General features: G+C 32.6%; 2 protein-coding genes across 5 annotated transcripts in view; both read right to left on the bottom strand.

Annotated features, from left to right (window-relative positions):
- The window catches only part of LOC140615349 (60 kDa heat shock protein, mitochondrial-like), a 79,387-nt gene extending 66,381 nt beyond the window's left edge, over positions 1-13,006 (bottom strand). Inside the window, 1 exon segment of the mRNA XM_072795241.1 lies at positions 12,960-13,006. Within this exon segment, the coding sequence (XP_072651342.1) occupies positions 12,960-13,006 (47 nt within the window).
- The window catches only part of CNTN5 (contactin 5), a 1,277,146-nt gene that overhangs the window by 1,175,445 nt on the left and 80,733 nt on the right, over positions 1-20,968 (bottom strand). The window lies entirely within an intron of this gene.

Here is a 20,968-nt window from a genome sequence, read left to right as displayed (position 1 = left end):
GTAAAATAAAGTAATCACAGGCCTATCTGAAGCTGAGTCCAAGCTCTTCACTGAAAATATAATAATATTTTACTGAGGGCAGCCCCGGTGGCGCAGTGGTTTAGCGCCGCCTGCAGCCCGGGGTGTGGTCCTGGAGACGCGGGATCCAGTCCCACATCAGGTTCCCTGCATGGAGCCTGCTTCTCTCTCTGTGTGTGTTTCTCATAAATAAATAAATAAATCTTTAAAAAAATAATATTTCACTGAGTAGTTGTGCTGGTTGGTAAAGCTGTTCTTGACTAAAACATTTTATTTTTAATTATTTCTATATATGTCAAGGAACATATACATAGCCCTGCTAAATCATGTGCAATGTGTGGTTCTTATAAATAATTAACAAACCTAAAGCTCTGTCCTTCAAAATCTTGAGAAAATTGTCCAATCAAATTCTGTGCATATATATCTGTGACTCAAATTTTGTGATAAAGACAAACATGAACTACTCCGACTTTTGCAGACTCCACTTAATAAACCTTATATAATCTTTAAAGGCTTATACTATGTTGTCTCTATGTAAGATACTACAGAACATATATATTAAATGAGGTTTATATTTTATTTTTACTATGGCATAAAGCTTATTTCAAAAAATAGTATGTGAAAGCAATCCAAGTATTTGAGATTTACTGAAATCGCTTTCCAAACATGGACCATGAATCCATAGCTCCTCCATTTCTTTTTTTTTTTTTAAATTTTTATTTATTTATGATAGTCACAGAGAGAGAGAGAGAGGCAGAGACACAGGCAGAGGGAGAAGCAGGCTCCATGCACCCGGAGCCCGACGTGGGATTCGATCCCGGGTCTCCAGGATCACGCCCTGGGCCAAAGGCAGGCGCTAAACCGCTGCGCCACCCAGGGATCCCAGCTCCTCCATTTCTAAGCTTTTCTTGTTAGGTTCTTTGTCAACATCTGGGCATATAGTTAATGCCATTATTCACAAGATTGATAATAGAGACACTATTTAGTTTGCAATAGGATTGGCAAAGGTGGAATTGATGTACTACTGGAAGTATACAAGGGGTACTTTCAAGGGACCTGGGTGGCTCAGTCAATTAAGCCTTTGGGTCTTGATTTCAGTGCAGGTCATGATCTCAGAGTGGTGAGACTGAACCCCTCATTGGGCTCCATCTGGGCATGAAGCCTGCTTGAGATTCCCTCTCTCCCTCTTGCCCCGCTTATTCTCACTCTCTCTCAAAAACAAAACAAAACAAAACAAAACAAATAAAAAACATTTATTGTAAGACTTTTTAAAAGTAATTAGAATATTTCCATTGACATATATAAAGTGATGATTATTCAACCCAAAATCTTGTCTATAATATTTATGAGGTATTTAAATTGCACTATAAATATTTTTCCAACATTGTTAGAAAATGAGATTAAATACCTGTGATTCTACTCTGGAAAACTGTGTGGAGGTTCCTCAAAGAGTTAAAAATAGACCTGCCCTACGACCCAGCAACTGCACAGTTGGGGATTTACCCCAAAGATACAGATGCAATGAAACGCCAGGACACCTGCACCCCATGTTTCTAGCAGCAATGTCCACAATAGCCAAACTGTGGAAGGAGCCTCGGTGTCCATCGAAAGATGAATGGATAAAGAAGATGTGGTTTATGTATACAATGGAATATTACTCAGCTATTAGAAATGACAAATACCCACCATTTGCTTCAACGTGGATGGAACTGGAGGGTATTATGCTGAGTGAAGTAAGTCAATCGGAGAAGGACAAACATTATATGTTCTCATTCATTTGGGGAATATAAATAATAGTGAAAGGGAATAGAAGGGAAGGGAGAAGAAATGGGTAGGAAATATCAGAAAGGGAGACAGAACATAAAGACTGCTAACTCTGGGAAACGAACTAGGGGTGGTGGAAGGGGAGGAGGGCGGGGGGTGGGGGTGAATGGGTGACGGGCACTGAGAGGGGCACTTGATGGGATGAGCACTGGGTGTTATTCTGTATGTTGGTAAATTGAACACCAATAAAAAATAAATTTATTTAAAAAAAAAGAATCAACAAATGTCCAAAGGGGAAAAAAAGTTAAAAAAAATACCTGTGATTCAAAATTTGAAAGTTATTTTGGGGGCATTACTATTCAAATGTCTTATTTAATGTAATTTACTTTTATTTTTCAAATGTTTTAGAAAAATATAATTTTCTTATTCAACTTGGGGCATGTTACTGAGTTATTATCTTATGAATTCTCATGCAACTGTATTCTTTTAAGCAAATGATATTGTATATGCTCTCTATACATTCTCTCACACAACTTCAGGAGAAATTTAGGATATAAATTATAAGCCAGTGGAAGCATAACACTCCAAAGTCTGTTGGGTATGTGAAAGTTATCTAAATTTCCTAATCACTGTCCAATGTAAACTAATTAATAGTATTGTTTAAATCAAGCCAGCAGCATTGGAAGGAATAGCAACTCACAGATAACCAAATGTTCACTAAATACCTGAAAAATGGCTCAACTTCACTAATAATCAGCAGAAGATGATATAAAACCACAATGAGATACCAATACAAATCCACTAAAATGTCAGAGTTGAAAAATACTGACTGATGACTGGCAAGGATTTGAAACAAGTAATACTGCCACATATTGACTTGGGCATATAATTTAGCATACCTAGATTTAGAAGGCTATTTCTAAACATTCTCTAAAGCTGAACACATATCTACTCTATAACCCACAATATCATTCCCATGTACATACTAACAAAAACACCTATAAATATTTCCTTAAAGAAACACGCAAAGATATTATTCATAATACCATTATTCATAATAGTGTCTCACATGACACTATCACTTAGCAACAGAAAGCATCTCTTAAATTGTGATCTCTTCATTCAATGGGAAAAAAATCAGTAGTGAGAAGAAACAAATTATCACTACAGGAGATAACTCGGATACATCTAAGAATTATGATATTGGACAAGAAATGCTCGACTCAAAAATATGCATTGTGTATAATTACAGTTATATAAATATTTAAAACAGGACACATAAATCTATGGTATTAGAAGCCAAGATGGGTTCCCTGCATGGAGCCTGCGTCTCCTTCTGCCTGTATCTCTGCATGTCTCTCTTTCTTGTCTCTCATGAATAAATAAATAAAATATTTGAAAAAAAATATTTTCAAAAAGAGCCAAGACAGTGGTTATCCTTGAGTGGGACCAGAAAGAAGTACAAATGAGGCCACTCACATGATGGCAATGTTTAGCTTCCTAAACTGTGTTGATTATATAGATGAGTTCAGTTCAGGATATTTCATCATGCTGTATAATTATAATTTGTATATTTTTCTGTATCTACATATAAAGTTACAAAACTTTAATCTGGTAATAAAAGAAATAACCAAGTTTTGAAAACAATAGTTCACTTTACTCAAACTCTCAGAAATAATTTGCTTACAGAGCCAATTCTTTCTTCTTGAACAAAAATCCTCTCGAATTATAGGATACCATTCGTTACTGATTTTCCTTTCACATTTCTTACTATTTTAAGTATCTTTTGTTGGATCTTCTTTCTTTACTAAACTTTTAAATATTTAAGTCTCCCTATTCTCACTATTCTATGTAACATATCAAATTCCAATAAATTTAAGGATATCATTGTGCTGATTCTCAGCTTATATCCCCAACCTACACCTTCATCTGTGTTCCATATTTATACATCTAATATCTTACTCCACTTTCTTGGATGTCCTATAAATTATTCAAATTCAACAGATCCAAAATGTAACTTCTGATTCTTCTATATGAATAGATTCATCCAAACACCAGACTCACTAACCACTTTGTTTATCCCTTCTCAGCAAATGCCACTGCCATACCCCAGTTTTTATGTCAGGAATTATTTTTACACATCAACAAAATAATATTCTTAAATCAGAAATTAGATCATGTTATTCTACACATGCTGCATATCTTTTTTAAAAACATCTTACTTTGTATTTAAAAAATCTATCTTTCTCACTAGAAAAAAAAAGCTCTATGAAGGTAGAAGGCTATTTCTTTTTTGGTCTTTGCCTGCATATTGTATGTATAAAACCTGATAAAATGAAATCAATATTCAAGGATTTAACAAAAAGGATGCAATGTGAACTCTACTACTCATCATTTAGAAGAGGTAATATCATTGCCAATATATTCAGGATAAACAATCCAAAAAAGATTGCATTTAAAGAGAATTTAAAGTGTTTCCCCCCAATATTAACGTATTCCTCACAATGGACAAATTATAGGGAAAACTAGTTTTATATAAAATAAATTTCAATTAAAATATAGACACAAGTCACAACCAGTAAATTCACTAAAGGGGAAACACAAATGATCAATGAATACATGAAATGTTCAATTATTCTAGCAATCAAAGAAAATTGCATTGAAATAAAATATGAAAATATTTACAATATTATTGTATTTGTATTATGAAGGATTCTGTAATGACAACAATCTTATTCTAAAGTAAAATTTAGTAAATGCTCTGGAGGAAAAGTTGACCATATGTATAAAAAAGGTTAAATTCAATATAGCACAAAGTAGTGGTTCTCAAAAGAAATCGTCTTCAGTCTTTTACATCAAACCTCTTCCTTCATAGATGAGCCTATTTAAAATGGTATTCCATTCTAAAATCTTTCCTTATTTTTGAACATTTATATTTGTTCATTTATTTTCTTAGGGACTCAAGTACTAGATGTTTCTTTCTTTGCTTCCTATGTTTTACTCAGTGGACTGGCATTTTATCTTTTCTAAGAACAATACACTCTGATGTCAGTGCTGTTTTCTACTTTGTATTTTACTTCTACCTGATTACTATATGCAAGGTACTATCTTTTACTTTAGAAAGAGGAAAGAGTTCATGGAGATGGATTCAGTGCATATTTGTTTATTTTTTTCTGAAATATTTTAGGATTACAGTAGTACTTCTATGCCATGGATTTAAAACTTTATTTTGTTAAATACCCTATAAGCAATGAAATCAGCCTTTGATACCTAATAAAGAAAGTAATCAATGAGTTATTTAAAGGTATAGATCCACTATATCAATAAAAGAACTTTTTTAAAAAAATAGAAGAATAATTCTGGGAATTCCCAAAAGGTTATCAATGTAATAATGTAACATTTTGCTGATATTAGATTTTTCTCCACTACTAATACTATCTCTCTAGAACGAAGGAAAGAGACTGATGAAAGTCCAGTAAATTGAATGTAAATAGAGAATTTCTACATAAGGTGATATTAAAATAAATCAGCACTGAACTAGCTGGGAAAACAAGGGTTAAGAAATAAAGGATACAGCTTTATAGGTTTGATGACACAGTGTTTCTATATGCTATGTATATAATGAAAAGTAACTTAGATTATATTTTAGTTAACAGATTATTTTAAGTGTGTGTGAGAACATCCACTAGTATTGCTGCCTGTCATATCGTTATTAAGGCAAATTTGAGATTTGGTTTTAACATTTCCATTTACAAAAGATTTATGAATGCTATTTGTAAATTTGACATCCCTGCAAAGTCTACTGCGATTCATTTCAAATTGCGAAGGGAATGAATGGAAAATGAGTAGCAAAAAGTCACACAGGAAAAAAAAGTAGCTGCACAGTCAGCACAGAAGTTTCTTATACTTAACATGGAAATCAATGTTAGAAAACAGAATTTAGAGGATGAGCATCTGCTGAATATTGGTAAGTCAGTTTTTAAAGTAGATTGTTTCGGATCTATCTTATTTCTTTTTTAACATTTTATAAACAATTTTAATTTTATAAATTTTGTAAATAAATAGTTATATTTATTTATTAGAGAGAGAGCGAGCACAAGCAGAGGGAGGGGCAGAAGAAGAGGGAAACAGAGAATCTTAAGCAGGCTCCTCACCTGGTGAAGAGCCAGACCATCCCACAACCCTGAGATCATGACCTGAGCCAAAACCAAGAGTCAGTTGTTTAACCAACTGAGCCACCCAGGCAGGCCACTAAGGCATTCTTTTAGAATTATGAAAAAATTAGCTAGCACGATTCAGTACTGTAGCATCAATATTGTTTCTACAATATTGAAATTAGCTCCTGATTTAGATCCCTGAAAGGCACTTAAATATAAATTTGTTAACTCCCTCAAAATTTACTATAATTCACGGATGTTAAGGCTTTCAAGCAAGTGGCAAATGCATTATCTCCATAAATACTTTTAGTCAATGATTGTGTCAACTAAAGAAGACTGTGCACTCGGGCCTTGTTATTTCTTTCTATAAAAAGAAATTCTTATTTACTTTATTTTATTTTCACAAATTCATGATTTGACACATTCAATCAGAATTATGACTTTTGGGGTTAGTATCTTGGTATTTCTATTGATAGAAAAACAGATCATTTCCTATGAAAAAAATAGTTCAGATTATGATACAAACTTCTTGAGATCAAGAAATTTATTCACTTTTTTGTTAAAATCTGAACATTTACATTAGAGATGCTGCATAAAACAGATATTTAATAAATATTTGATTAAAATAAACTAATTTATAGATTGCAATGACTCAAAGAAACTTCATGAAATTCATTTTGATGTTGAAATCTTTGTTGTAACATGTCTTCCATTTTATTCAACATTAATTATAGACTGTGCCTAGTACAATTTTTACTAAAATATTTTACATTTTAATGAAAGTAATTATTAGGTAGACTATTAATCTATATTATTAGAAAATAATTTTAATTAAATAAAATTGAGATAAGGGATTTCCTTGTCAGAAATATAAGTAGCATGCAAAGTAATATGCTCAGTGAACTGAGCAACTATTTTTGCTCATCAAGTTTTTCATACATTATTGTCTAATGGAGGCCTAGGATCATGCAAATTCAAGTGCTTCAAGCAGTAAGTCTTATTAATTTGGACACACAAGGAGTTAACAAAATTTTCATAGAATGCTTTAAATGGATTCATAGATTTAAAAGCTCAGTAGACCACTGCACTTATACTATTTTATCTAAAACTAGATCTTATTTCCACATGAATTTTACAAATATTAATACAAAAATTTTATAAATACACGAAATAATTATAATCTGATATTTTAAAAGAGGTCATGGTTCAATATATAGATTCCTGACACACATATCAGAAGAAGCTTTTGACTGCATTACTGAATTTCAGCTCCCTATTAGATACCCCTGATTCTTCCCAACTTTCTATATTCCTTAACTCCAAAATGCCAACATCACCTCAAAAGAAAGAAAAAGTTTATCAGATAATATCACCACATATGTTGTGGGAAAATGATGGAACATCCTTCAAATGTTCTCTTTTATCAGAGAAATAAAACTTATGTTAAGGATTTTCCCTTTTCCAAGATTTTTTGTCAACCAACTCCTACACTCATACCACCCTCAAGAATACACACACAACACATGTTTTCACTCATATTATCTTATAAATAAAGGACTTAGACATCTGATAAACACAGGGAAGACTTCATATGTGTCCAACCTGATAGTTGCTCTTATCATCTTGAAATTCTTAATAATCTTTTAATAAGGGGGCTCTCATTTTTCATTTTGAACTGGGTGCTGCAAATTATGTAGCTGGCTATGGATAGACACATTATATAATTCTATTAATAATACTTATGAAAACTAGACAAATTAGAGTATTTCTTGGAAATATTGCCTTTAGTGAGAATGGCCTAAAGCATCTTAAAAGCCATCTACAAAAAACCCACAGCATTTTGAAATTACAAATTAAAATTTCAGTGACTTAAAAAAAAACAAAGAAAATAAAGATTGGTTTCTTGATCACCATATGTCTATCATAGATCATCTGGGAACTCTGTTTCACATCCTTTTTTCCTGATTTCTATTCCTAAAATATTTCTAAATATTTTAAAATAGAATAGAGATTTAATATTAGAGTGATTAGAACCCACTGCCAGTAGTAGGCAAAACTTCTTCAATAACGGGTAATACTGGCTTCTCCTTTTGTCAAAGCTCTTATGTTAATTAATTGCTGAGTGACTAAAGGACCAAAAGGGATTTTTTTCTCTTATAGAATTTGTGCTGTTAAATATAGTCTAACATTTTAATTATAGACTTTTTGAAACATTATAACATTAATAATGGCAAAGGTATTATAGCAGTGTGAGGTTCTTTTTTTTTTTTTTTTTTTTTTTTAAATTTTTTTTTTTTTAAATTTTTATTTATTTATGATAGTCACAGAGAGAGAGAGAGAGAGAGAGAGAGACGCAGAGGGAGAAGCAGGCTCCATGCACCGGGAGCCCGATGTGGGATTCGATCCCGGATCTCCAGGATTGCACCCTGGGCCAAAGGCAGGCGCCAAACCGCTGCGCCACCCAGGGATCCCAAGCAGTGTGAGGTTCTTACGGCTCTTTGCACTTCAAGGCCAACATTGCTTTTAATATTTCCAAAGGGAACCATTACTTAATGCCACACATGTGCTTTGAAAAATAAGATATCCCACACTAAGTCTGTAATGGGACCTCTCTTCTCATTACTGCTCTTTACCACTCCCCAGTCCATAATCCAACCACTTGGCAATGTTTTCAATTCTAAATCATGTACTTTCTTGCCTTTACACATGCTATTCCTTCTTTTTTTAATGTTTCAAGTTTTTATTTAAATCCAGTTAGTTAACATATAGTATAATATTAGTTTCAGAGGTAGAATTTAGTGGTTCATCACTTACATATAAGACCGAGTGGTGATCACAAGTGACCTCCTTAATCCTCATCGCCCAGTTAGCCCATCCTTCTGTAGCAATCCTCAGTTTGTTCCGTATAGTTAAGACACTCTTTGATGTTTTGCCTCCCTCTCTTTTTCTTCCCCTTCTATGTTCATCCATTTTGTTTCTTAAAGTCACCCTATGAGTGAAATCAAATGATATTCATCTTTGACTAATTTATTTCACTTAGCATAATACACTCTAGCTCCATCCACATTGTTGCAAACAGTTAAGATTTCATTCTTTAAAAAAAAAAAAAAGATTTCATTCTTTTTTTGTGACTAATATTCTATGATATATATATATATATATATATATATATATATATAATTATAGCTTCTTTATCCATTCATCAGTACTCAAAGCGTATAAAATACTGATTCAAAGGGGCACATGGTTGGGGTGACTGGGTGACGGGCACTGAGGGGGGCACTTGATGAGATGAGCACCAGGTGTTATGCTATTTGTTGGCAAATTGAACTGCAATAAAAAAGGGGGGGCACATGCACCTAATTTTTACAGCAGGATTATTTGTCAGTAATAGCTAAATTACAGAAAGAACTCAAATATCCATTGACTTGCTATTCCCTCTTTATCAATTCTCAAGTATCCCTTTCCTTTCTCCTTGACAGGCCATTCATCCTGTATGGTTACTGAACTATATTTGGGTTTCAATTAAAAGGTTGCTTCCTTGAGAAAGTCAGGACAGACTCTGCCAACTCTAGTGAGGTGCCCCTCCTCTGAGTTACCATCCTATGCTATGTGATGCTATTCCTACCATAATACATTTTCTGATCTTTTCGAATGTTTGTTTACTTACTTGTGTTCATCAGGCAATGAACTCTGAGTGGATAGGCACCTGATTATTATTTTTTTCATTATTAAATATCTAGTACTTATGACTAAATGTTATTTGAATTTATTTAAATAAATCAGCTTATGAAAGATCCTAAGAATTAATAGAATAAAATGTTCAATTATCATTTGAGAATAGTCATTATTTTATGTAATTGTATATGTTCATATCTATATAAAGAGGTTTGCTATAACTGAAAGGAAAAGGAATTGTTTATGGCTATTTTTATTACTATTCATATAAGCAATGCAGACTATGTTTTACTGGAAGCCATTATGCCTAGGGAAGCAATATCCAGCAGCGGCTTAGAAGTAAACTGATAATTCAAATGTTGATGGTTCTATTACCTCTGCTTCTAACGTGATCTACAACTATCTGTAATCACTTGGTGTTCTTCAGACACATTTTGCTTATTTTCAAAACAAGAGTCATGGAATGGGATGCAAGGGTATTGGCATATCTGGCATAAAGAGGCACTTGCAACTTTCCAATCTATCTTTGTGTGTGACCTTGAAAAGTCTCACATACACCTTTATTTTCAGTTTCTCTTTCTGTAAATAAGTATAATATCTATCCTATAGAGATATTGTGAGCATCACATAGGAAAATGTGCAAGGATAGCGTGTGTAACCCACAGAGTTATATACAAATTAGAAATAATTAAAAATGGCTTTTGTTAAGATATACCTAATTGTCAAAAATTACACCATCTCTGTGTTTCTGGGTGTATAAAATACATTATATTGGTCAATATATGTAGACACATCATATATACATACATAGAGCACTTATTACAAGAAAAAATCCATGTAATATGTGTACATGCATATAAACACACACATATATGACCATCATTTGTAGTTAGATGGTTAATAAATGTTTGGAATAATGATCATATTAATAAATAAAGTTATTCCATTTTCTATTTAACTGCATTTACTTATTAGTTGTCATAATCTTGAAGATAAGTTCACTACTATGACAAAACATGTATACTCATATGGAAGTACTTAGAAAGCTATAGAAGTTATGCAGATATTTAATGAGTTAATTTTCTTATCACAACTTCCAATTCCTATTAATTCAACATAAAATCTGAATTTTTAAAGATCTTTCCTTCCCTATATAAAGGTTATCAATTATGAAAAAATAAAGAATAACTTAAAAGATTCATGCCAATAGTGCACGTCATTTTTTTACATTTTTTTACATTTGGGAATTTTTGATACTTTGTTTACATGGTTAGGAGGCATTTGTTTGTAAAGGAACTTGCACATCATGGGCTTTGTATTTAAAACAAGGAAATAGTATTTACCACATTTCCAGTAACTCCTTTTGGATCTCTCACTTATATTACAGACATAAATGTTCACTCTTAAGAATACTTATCTTTCCTAACTGTACATTTTCTTCTCTGTAGGAAATATGTGTCTAATAAAATAACTGAGGAGAGGAGACAGCATATTGCTTTTGTGCCTGCACCATATTTAATCCTATGGCCAATGCTTTGGGATCTGAATCACATTTAAACCAATTCAAAATTTCAAAGTGCACTTTCAGCGTTATAGTACTTTTAGAGTCCGCTTGCTTTTTGGTGAAGGGTAAATTTGTGTAACAATCTTTCTCATATAAAAATGTAGTCCACTTTAACCTCCTTTGAAGCTATCCTTCCCTCTAGGTACTACAAACGACGACACAAGAATTACCTTTAGTGTTTTAACTTACAGGAGAATTGACCTTATTAAAAAGGAATATAAATAGCAAACAATGCACGCTCAAATCTTATTAAATAACCAATTCCTTCTTCTTCAGATACGATGCATGGCAATGATTAATTTCAACTTACCCTATATTCTTTAGGCAGTGTAGGCTTTAAGATGATCATAACTATTGACGTGTCTTTAGTTAATATCATATATCTCATGGGAACTCAAAATTAAGTTCCTTAAAACTTTTTTGATATAGGGGCAGCTGGGTGGCTCAGCAGTCCAGCGTCTGTCTTCAGCTCAGGGCGTGATCCTGGAGTCCTGGGATGGAGTCCCACATCGGGCTCCCCGCAGGGAGCCTGATTCTATCTGCCTGTGTCTCTGCCTCTCTCTGTGTCTCTCATGAATAAATAAATAAAATCTTAGAAAACCATTTGGATATAAAGAAATAATTAAACATAATTATTTCTTGACCACATAAAGGATAACTAACATGGAGTACAGAATTTTAAAGGGCAATACCAAGAATATTAGAGTGATCACACACACTTTTCAGGGAAAGAAAATTAAATGTCCTCAAAACATGGTTGAAGAAAAAACCCAACATGTAACCTTAAGATTAATATTATCTAAATCTCTTCATATACACTTTAATAGAGAACCACTTGTGTGTATATATATTATATATATATATATTCCATTATTTTTCTATACTGATGTCAGTTCTGTTAATAAAAAGATTGTAACATATTTCTCTTTTATTATTGTTCAATACGCTAGGAACATCATTTTCCAGGATTTCTGGCACATATAATGAAAAATCTATACAGTTTTATGAGTTATAAGAAAGACATGGATAATAGTAATGGGAAACATTTATAGCCATCACTTGTTCGATAAGATAGCATTTCGGATAGTTATCTCCTAAAGCGACATTTGTGTTCTCCAGTTGCATTTTAAGAGTTTCTACTTTTTGTCCTTTTCTCAGTGACTTTTGATCTTGTAAGATAAATCTTGCATTGCTAATGTTAAAAAGATGCATATAATAACGTGTTTGTTTTCTCTTCATTGAAAATTTTTTACATTTTATTTTTTAGCAGACATTTGCAGAGAGCTCTTTTCAGGAAAAGATAATGTTATGATTTCAAAGTTGTTGTATGCTTTGCTTTCAGTTATAAAAGAGACCTACATAATAACAAATTTTTCTACTAACACTGATATTCAATGCTTTTAACAATTACATGCATTACAACCAAATAATTTGAAGATGGAGACATTATAAGCTTAAGTCACTATTTAATTTTTATTATTTCAATCCATTTATTTAAGAATGTGTTGTTTGTATATGTATCTATGTCATAAATTAATCTTTAATATGCTATATAAATGATATCCAGATTTGTTATGGTACTATCTAAACTTCACTACTAAGAAATTAATTATAGGCCCTATATTTTACTTAATACTTTCATAATTTTAAATGTATGTATTATATTTACTATTAATGTGGTATGCAATAAATTAGTCTATATATTCATAATTTTAAGATGTATATGTTAATGCATTTATGTGAATTTTAATGTATAATTTCCTGAATTCTAAACTCACCTCCTTCGTCCCTCACTACTGCTACTACCTTTCCAATTACTTGTCATTTCAGCAGAAAATAGCAGAAAAATTATGCTATTGTCTCTGTCATGTTTGAAGTATGGGAGTGGAGTTTAAAAAATAATTTAAGATTACTCACAAATTCTGTTAAGAGATGACTTATAAGTTGTTGCATAATTAGAGGCTATTAAGTATCTCTAGGGATATCATGCTCTGGGACTGGGTCTGAATTTAGAAATCTGTGATATTTATTTAGGTGGCATAAAATACAATGATATGAGTAACTTTTATAGTAGTTAAAATAATTTAAGCACACTTAATATGCTTGGGACACACCATGCTCTTTGTTTGCACAATTGTTTCTTAAATTTAGATAAAGCTACTCTAAAACTAGAGAAGGAGGGTTAAAGTATTTGTCATTCTTTGATGATTATGGCTATCATCATCTGAACAAATACTGTGCTACACACTTTACAGGAATTATCTCAGATATAATAATAAATTCTATAGATAAATGTACTCATTAACCCAATCTACAGACAAGAAAACTGAGAGCTTAATGTACACCTAAGGACACACACTAAACAGGTGCAGAGCTTTCTATCCAGAGCCCAATATGTTTAACCTTTCCTCCTAATCATGAGGAGACTAATGAGAATTATGAACAGATCAAATCATCATCACGACGGCACCATCACTCATCTTAGGTTTGTGCAGTAGCCCTTATCTGAGGGCAATTGCCTCCTTATCCCGACCAGGGGATATTTAGTAATGGTACTACTTCTGCCTTTAAAATTGTGGTATTTTATCATTAATATTTTGAATTAACTTCTATTGCTCAAAATATCACAATAATATTCTTTATAATTACTTAGCTTTTGGCACCCGTTAAGTGTTGTGCCCATAGTGAATGCCTCATTGATCTTACCCTAGTCCTGGTCTTCTAGAAATAATTTTAGTCACCACCACTCAGGAGGGCACTACTATTGTCTAGTAGATAGAGGCAGGAATACTTCTAAACATCCCAAAATGCACAGAAAAGCTGTCTACAACAAGGAACTATTCACCCCCAAATATCAATAGTGCTTCTGCTGAGAAACCCAGGGTTAGTTGAGTGATTTATGAATTATAAAAGGTTTCAGCAATCTTTAATTTGTTTCATTCAACCACTAGGTCAGATGATATTCAAGGATACTTTAATTCTACTTTATTTACATTTTTCTTCCTTCCACATTTGCTGTAATGTTCACTTTGAATGTTTCTTTCTATGCATATAGAAATTAAACTTCACGTATTGGCTTCCAAGGGCTGCTAAAACAGGTAACTACAAACTTGGAAACTTAAGGCAACAAAACTATATTTTCTTATGGTTCTGGAGGATAGAAGACCAAATTAAGATGTCATCAGATCTTCAGTCTCTCTAGAGTTCTAGGGGGAGAATTCTTTGGCTTCTTTAGCTTCTAATAACTCCAGGCATTCCTTGGCTTGCGGCAAAGGCTTGGCATGATTTCAATTTCTGCCTCCATCTTCACATGGTTCCTTCCTTGCGTGTCTTGTCTGATTGTGTATTTTCCTCTTTTTATAATGATTCATGTCATTGGATTTAGAGACTACTCAGATAACCCAGGTTGATCTCGTTTCAAGATCTTTTACCTAACTACAACTACAAAGACTCTTTCTATATAAGGTCCCATTCACAGAGGTTAATAAGACTTGGATATAACTTTTGGGGGAACAATTTAACCTGCTAGATTAGGAAATTCATATCAGTGCAAAATTCCTTCATTTTTTCAATTGGCTTATGTTATGAAACTCATTCTAAATTGAGATGCTGAAAGAAATCATGTTAATAATCACATAGAATATTTTGCATGAATGTGAAGGTGATGCTAAGAAACAATTAGAAGGATTAAAATAGTTAAAATAGGGATCCCTGGGTGGCGCAGCGGTTTGGCGCCTGCCTTTGGCCCAGGGCGCGATCCTGAAGACCCGGGATCGAATCCCACATCGGGCTCCCGGTGCATGGAGCCTGCTTCTCCCTCTGCCTATGTCTCTCCTCTCTCTCTCTGTGACTATCATAAATAAATAAAATAAAATTTAAAAAAAAATAAAAAAAATAAAATAGTTAAAATATTTTAGCCTAAGGAAAAGGATATGAAGATTAAAATGATAAGTAACAACATGACATAGAGGTGGTAAGGGAATCAGCCTATATTGAGTGCCCTCTACCAGCTAGTGCTATGCTATTATATGCATATATTCTGCTATCTATTCCTATAGAGAAATAATAGCAAACAAGTTTATTTTTCCAGCAGCAATGCAGAAGTGCATCATACCAACTTTAATTTATTTTGCAAAAGTCATATAAGAAATACATTTCAGTGCATTCTAGAGTGACAGTTATTATAAGAGCCAGATCTACATTTCTAAGATTTTTTATTTATTTATTCATTCATGAGAGACACAGAGCGAGAGAGTGAGGCAGAGGGAGAAGTAGGCTCCATGCAGGGAGCCTGACGTGAGACTCGATCCCAGGTCTCCAGGATCACGACCTGGGCGGGAGGCAGCGCTAAACTGCTGAGCGACCCAAGCTGCCCTAGATCTACATTTCTAGATCTCTAAGCACATTTTATTTTATTTATTTATTATTTTATTTTATTTTATTTTATTTTATTTTGTGTTATTTAGCTTATACTTTCTGTATTTGTCTGATATATTTATACATTGGAGAAATTTTATCATTTTCCCCCTGCCTTAATTTTTATTTGATCTGATTTTTACAGTAGTTTACAATATGTTGTGGAGAAGTGGTCTTTGTTCAATGCATTTCATGTTTTTCCACCTCATCTAATTTAGATTTGAGCCCAGGAGATGACTTTTATTTTCTCCTTTATTTGTTTTGGCTCCTAAGATCATGTTAAAGCTTAACAATAAATAACCAGTAGTAATTAATAAATGCCATCTTAATGCCATCCTAAAATATATCCAATTATTACATCTATGATTTCATTATTTTTAAACATGACGATTTGTAATATATGTGCAGAAAAAAAGAAAGATAAAAAACAAATGTATTTAGCATTTATACTTTGTATAAATTTCTGTCTCAAAAAATGAGCTGTAATTTATTTAATATTTAGAGTAGATCAACAAGTGCAGGAAGATCGCTCTGACATGATCTATATTGCTTTTCTACCTTGGCCTCTCTTACCACTCTGACACTCACTTTATACTATTTCTTAACTAGTTTTCCTTGCAAGCAGAGCTGGCATGAAGGAGGAGGAGGAGAAGGAGGAGGAGGAGAAGGAGAAGGAGGAGAAGAAGAAGGAGAAGAAGGAGGAGAAGAGGAAATCAAGAGAAAGAGGAGGAGGAGGGGAGGAGAAGGAGGGGAAGGAAAGAGAAGAAAAACTTAAAGGAAAGACTTTCAAACCACACACAGAAAAATTTTTAGTAGGGAGCCAGGTTGTTTCCTCTTCGTAAACATATTGCTTACAGATCATAAACAAACCAGAAAAAAATACTTCATTGTTTTTTTCTCGTTAATTTACAAACTTTTAGTCCCAAACATCTAATGTAATTTGATTGTTTTAACTCAGATATACTTTTTCATATAAAATTGGTTTAATCTTCCAAGATAGCAAAATAAATGGCATTTGATGATGAAATAATAGAATCCAACTTGAGCTTAAAATGTCCAAACTTGAAACCTATTTTTCCTTTGGGAAAATAGATTTTGAGGACAGGTGATATGTGACAAACATATTAACCTACTTAGAATACAGAAATAATAACAACAATGCTAACTGCTAAATGCTCATTGTCTCCTTATTAAATCAGTTTGTTTCTAAGCGATTTATATGCAATTTGTTCATTTATGCTCACATCAACTTTATCATTTAGGGGCTGTTATCCCTATTTCACATAGGAAAACAACAAATATTAGGGCATCCAGATATTAAATAACTTTTCCAAAGTAGCATAGCTAAGATTTAGTGGATCTGGGCATGCAAGAAGATACCAACTGCATACCTGTAACCACTGCAAAAATTGCATCTCTAATATAGTGAGTGCTTCTGTAAATGTGTGTGTGTGTGTGTGTGTGTGTGTGTGTGTGTGTTGTAAGGATCATGATGGAGAGGGAGAGTATGACTGTGATGGAATTAAATATTCTTTTGTAATAGTATCTTTACTTATGTTAACAAAAATCAGTTCTTTAGTGCTATACAATAAAAAATACTCACTAATACCAGGCATTATACATTTGAAATAAAGAGAACTGTGTCTTCCAGGTTAAAAGTTATGGAGTATATAGTCAAAGCCCATAAAAGTATAGGCTTCAAAATGCTTTTCAGCAGAATTTACTTTATAGTGATAGCTATACAATGGGTAATCCCTTTGTTTGATTTCCCTTGTACACTGTGGACTTATTAAAAATAAATTTACTAAATAAATGTCTTACTGAAAAAAACTTTTGATATTACATACCTATTAACTTTCTTGATTTTTCTGTGCAATGCAAAGTGATACCCACAGTTCCTGTCTATTACTTAGGTTCACAGCTGGTACATGCAAAATAAGCCATTTTGCAGTCCATCTGTGCTAAAGAAGAGATTTGTAACAGTGCAGTTTAGACCAATATTGTGTTATCACTGGAGTTGTGGTTTCTAAATAGATTTCAAAAATAATGATGTTCAGTTTCCACTTTTAGATACCAGTGAGATAACACCTGTCTAGACAGATGGTCTCTGTACTGTGAAACTAAAGACCGCTGAGAAGCAGAAAAAATCAAGTTGGTGACTAGTGTGAAACCATTAGTATCTCTTGTGGAAACCTTTTAGTCCTTAAAAAAACAATTTCTAGTAAAGACTTATGGGAAATCTAAGCATGCTATGAATAAGGGCTTTGCAATAAAGTAATTGAAAGAAAAAATGTGCATAAAAACCAAGGAAAGTGACCTGTTATTGTATTTAGATAGAATACGTAGATCAGACAATTAATAGTTTCCTTTAAACAATCTAGGACTATAGCTTTCTTCCTTCAGATAATAACAGTTACTAGGAATTATTTCTTCCATAAAGCAGAACTAAGAAAATGTAATAGCAGAGTGCTGATTTTTCCCCTTTCCCTTGACTGTCCCCTGTGGTGTGGGTGAGTCTATCATGAAGCCTTCAGTTCTTTAGGCCTCTAGTTCTCTTGTCTACATAGGTGGGAAATTTTGGTGATCTCAAGGAAATAAACCTGTACTGCTCTGATTACCTTGTCCTACATGGCCTACTTTGTCAAATATGTGACTCTTCAAGGTTAATACCTGCTTCTTCAGGGATAATACCATATGTGTGATGGAAATTCATCTGTTACAATCTAGTTTATCAGCCTAAACATTCATCAATAGACGGGTCAGTAAGTATTTTTTATGACAACAAAAATATGATACTCTTGAAATCACTGAAGCCATAAATGGTAAGTGTACTTAATTACTTACTGGAGCAAGAACCCTTAATTTCCCTCTCCAGTACCTAAAAGGGTAAATGAGGTACATAGAATTGTTCATTTTCTAACAGAACCAAGATACACATCAAATTTATTGGATCATTAAATGGAGATTTTTATTCACTCAGAAAATGTCATGAGTATAATTCCCCAGAAATTGTTGTCTTTTAGTTTCTTATATTGATTTTTAAAATCTTGTCTCCTCCCTTTCCTTACTGCTCTTCTTAATATGCAGACTGACCTTTTGCTTTCAGTATACACAGGTCTTACCCTAAGAGAAAGATATCATCCAAATTAAATTATGAATTGGTTTTCTTATGTAAGAAACAAATTAGTATCTAAAAATAGACAATTCTTATTACTAAAATCAAGTAAATACTGTTCCTAAAAATAATAAATGTCCTTTTGATTGTCATTTCACATTATATATTTTTTTTTCATTTCACATTATATTAATGATATTTATACTGACTTATGTTTTCAAAATGGATGTAAGCAAAGGTTTTGGTTAGGCATCCTACTATTGACTTACTTGGAATAAAGAGATTTTTAGCAACTTTAGATATTAAGAAATATATTATCTCTATGTAGTTACACAGGCATTATATAATGTCTGGTATGCTACTGTTTTTTTTTTTAAGATTTTATTTATTTATTCAGAAGAGATACAGAGAGAAGAGAGGCAGAGACACAGGCATAGGGAGGAGAAGCAGGCCCTCCATAGGAGCCCGATGTGGGACTCCACCCCGGAATTCTGGGATCACACCCTGAGCAGAAAGGCAGATGCTCAACTGCTGAGCCACCTGGGCGTCTGGTAGTATGCTGTTAAACTTGATTTTAAAAGTATGCAAATACCCTGAAAAAACCCAAAACAACCTATGATCCTGGCCACAATTAAATCAATGTAATAGTGCATAGGTAAATAAATTTATTTTTTAGAGATAAGTTTCATGTGTTAAATTAGATATTATAGTCATTTTATAGTCATTTTTGTTTCACTCCTTTTTTTTTCTTTTCTGATAGAGCATATATAATATCCAAATCCATTTCAATTCATTTTAGCTCGTGATCAATGACCTTGACACATTTTTATTCTACCCTAAGATTAAATAATTGTTAGAATATATATGCTAGAGGTAGTGGATTAAAATGTAGAAGATAACATTTGGATGAAAAATATACCAGTGGTTTCCTCTACACATTTCTCTTAATCTATTCTCTGAATTATCAGAAAATCAAAGAATATAGGATCTTGAGAGAATATATATTTTTAAATGCACTCTACTGCAAATATAATTGTGGCTTTGTAAAATGTACAATATCCAGAGGACATTCCTCTTAATTAATTTTCTAAATTAAAAATGGCAATGCCTTTGAAATTGTCTTAAAATCATCACCTGCAAAGTGATATATCAGAAAGGAAACTAAAGTCACTCAAATAATAAATTTATGTCTTACTGTACAGCCTCTTCAAGCATATGATACTGAGAAATATCTGACAAACCAATCATATTTATTTACTTGACTGAGTTTTTGAAAGTATTGACTAAATAAAAATGATTTAATTTTGGGGGGGAAAAATATCTAAGAATAGCTCAGTCCCAGTAATAAGAGATGAAAAAGAAAAACACAGTGGGCTATAAATCTAGACCTGAAACTCAGGGCAAGTCATTAAAATAGCAATACATTTCACCATTTGGTTTTTCTGTCTTGAGGGATTACTCAAGGGATCAAGTGAAGTAAAGCCTATAAAAACACTTTAAAATCTGTAAGTACTAGACAACACTGTGGTATTATTATATTCTGCATATTTCTACTTTAAAAATACTTTTTTGAAAAAATAAATAAATAAATAAATAAAAATACTTTTTTGAATATACTTTCTGTCTTGGATACTTATTTAAATTATTGATCTATTAAATTCATGAATCATATCTGTTTCAGTTTTCCTAAAGCATTATTTATTGTCATCCAAAACATATTACTATTTTCATCACAAATACATTCCATTATAACCAAAGTAATTGCATGAAATGAACAAATTCTATTCTAAATTAGGCATTTTTACTAATTCTAATCACTTTTTATCTAAAACCAATTATTTTGGGATCCCTGGGTGGCGCAGCGGTTTGGCACCTGCCTTTGGCCCAGGGCGCGATCCTGGAGACCCGGGATCAAATCCCACATAGGGCTCCCTGCATGGAGCCTGCTTCTCCCTCTGCCTATGTCTCTGCCTCTCTCTCTCTGTGTGACAATCATGAATAAATAATAAATCTTTAAAAAAATAAAAAATAAAACCAATTATTTTTCAAAACCAATGAACTTTAATATATATTGGGATATTTTTATCACATTATTTTCACAGTTGGATATATTTATTTAACTAGTAGATATTTTTTAAAGGAACAAAAGCATTCCCCTGAAGTTTTTACAAGTTATTAATTCAACCAAAACATTCCTGTTTAACCATTCATGTAAATTAAAGACAATTTAAATATTGATGCCATTTGAATAAAATT

The sequence above is a fragment of the Canis lupus genome, chromosome 23 (genome assembly GCF_048164855.1).
Source record: "Canis lupus baileyi chromosome 23, mCanLup2.hap1, whole genome shotgun sequence".
NCBI lineage: Eukaryota > Metazoa > Chordata > Mammalia > Carnivora > Canidae > Canis > Canis lupus.
The sequence above is the reverse complement of the archived record's forward strand: the minus strand, read 5'-3'. Positions and strand labels throughout refer to the sequence as shown.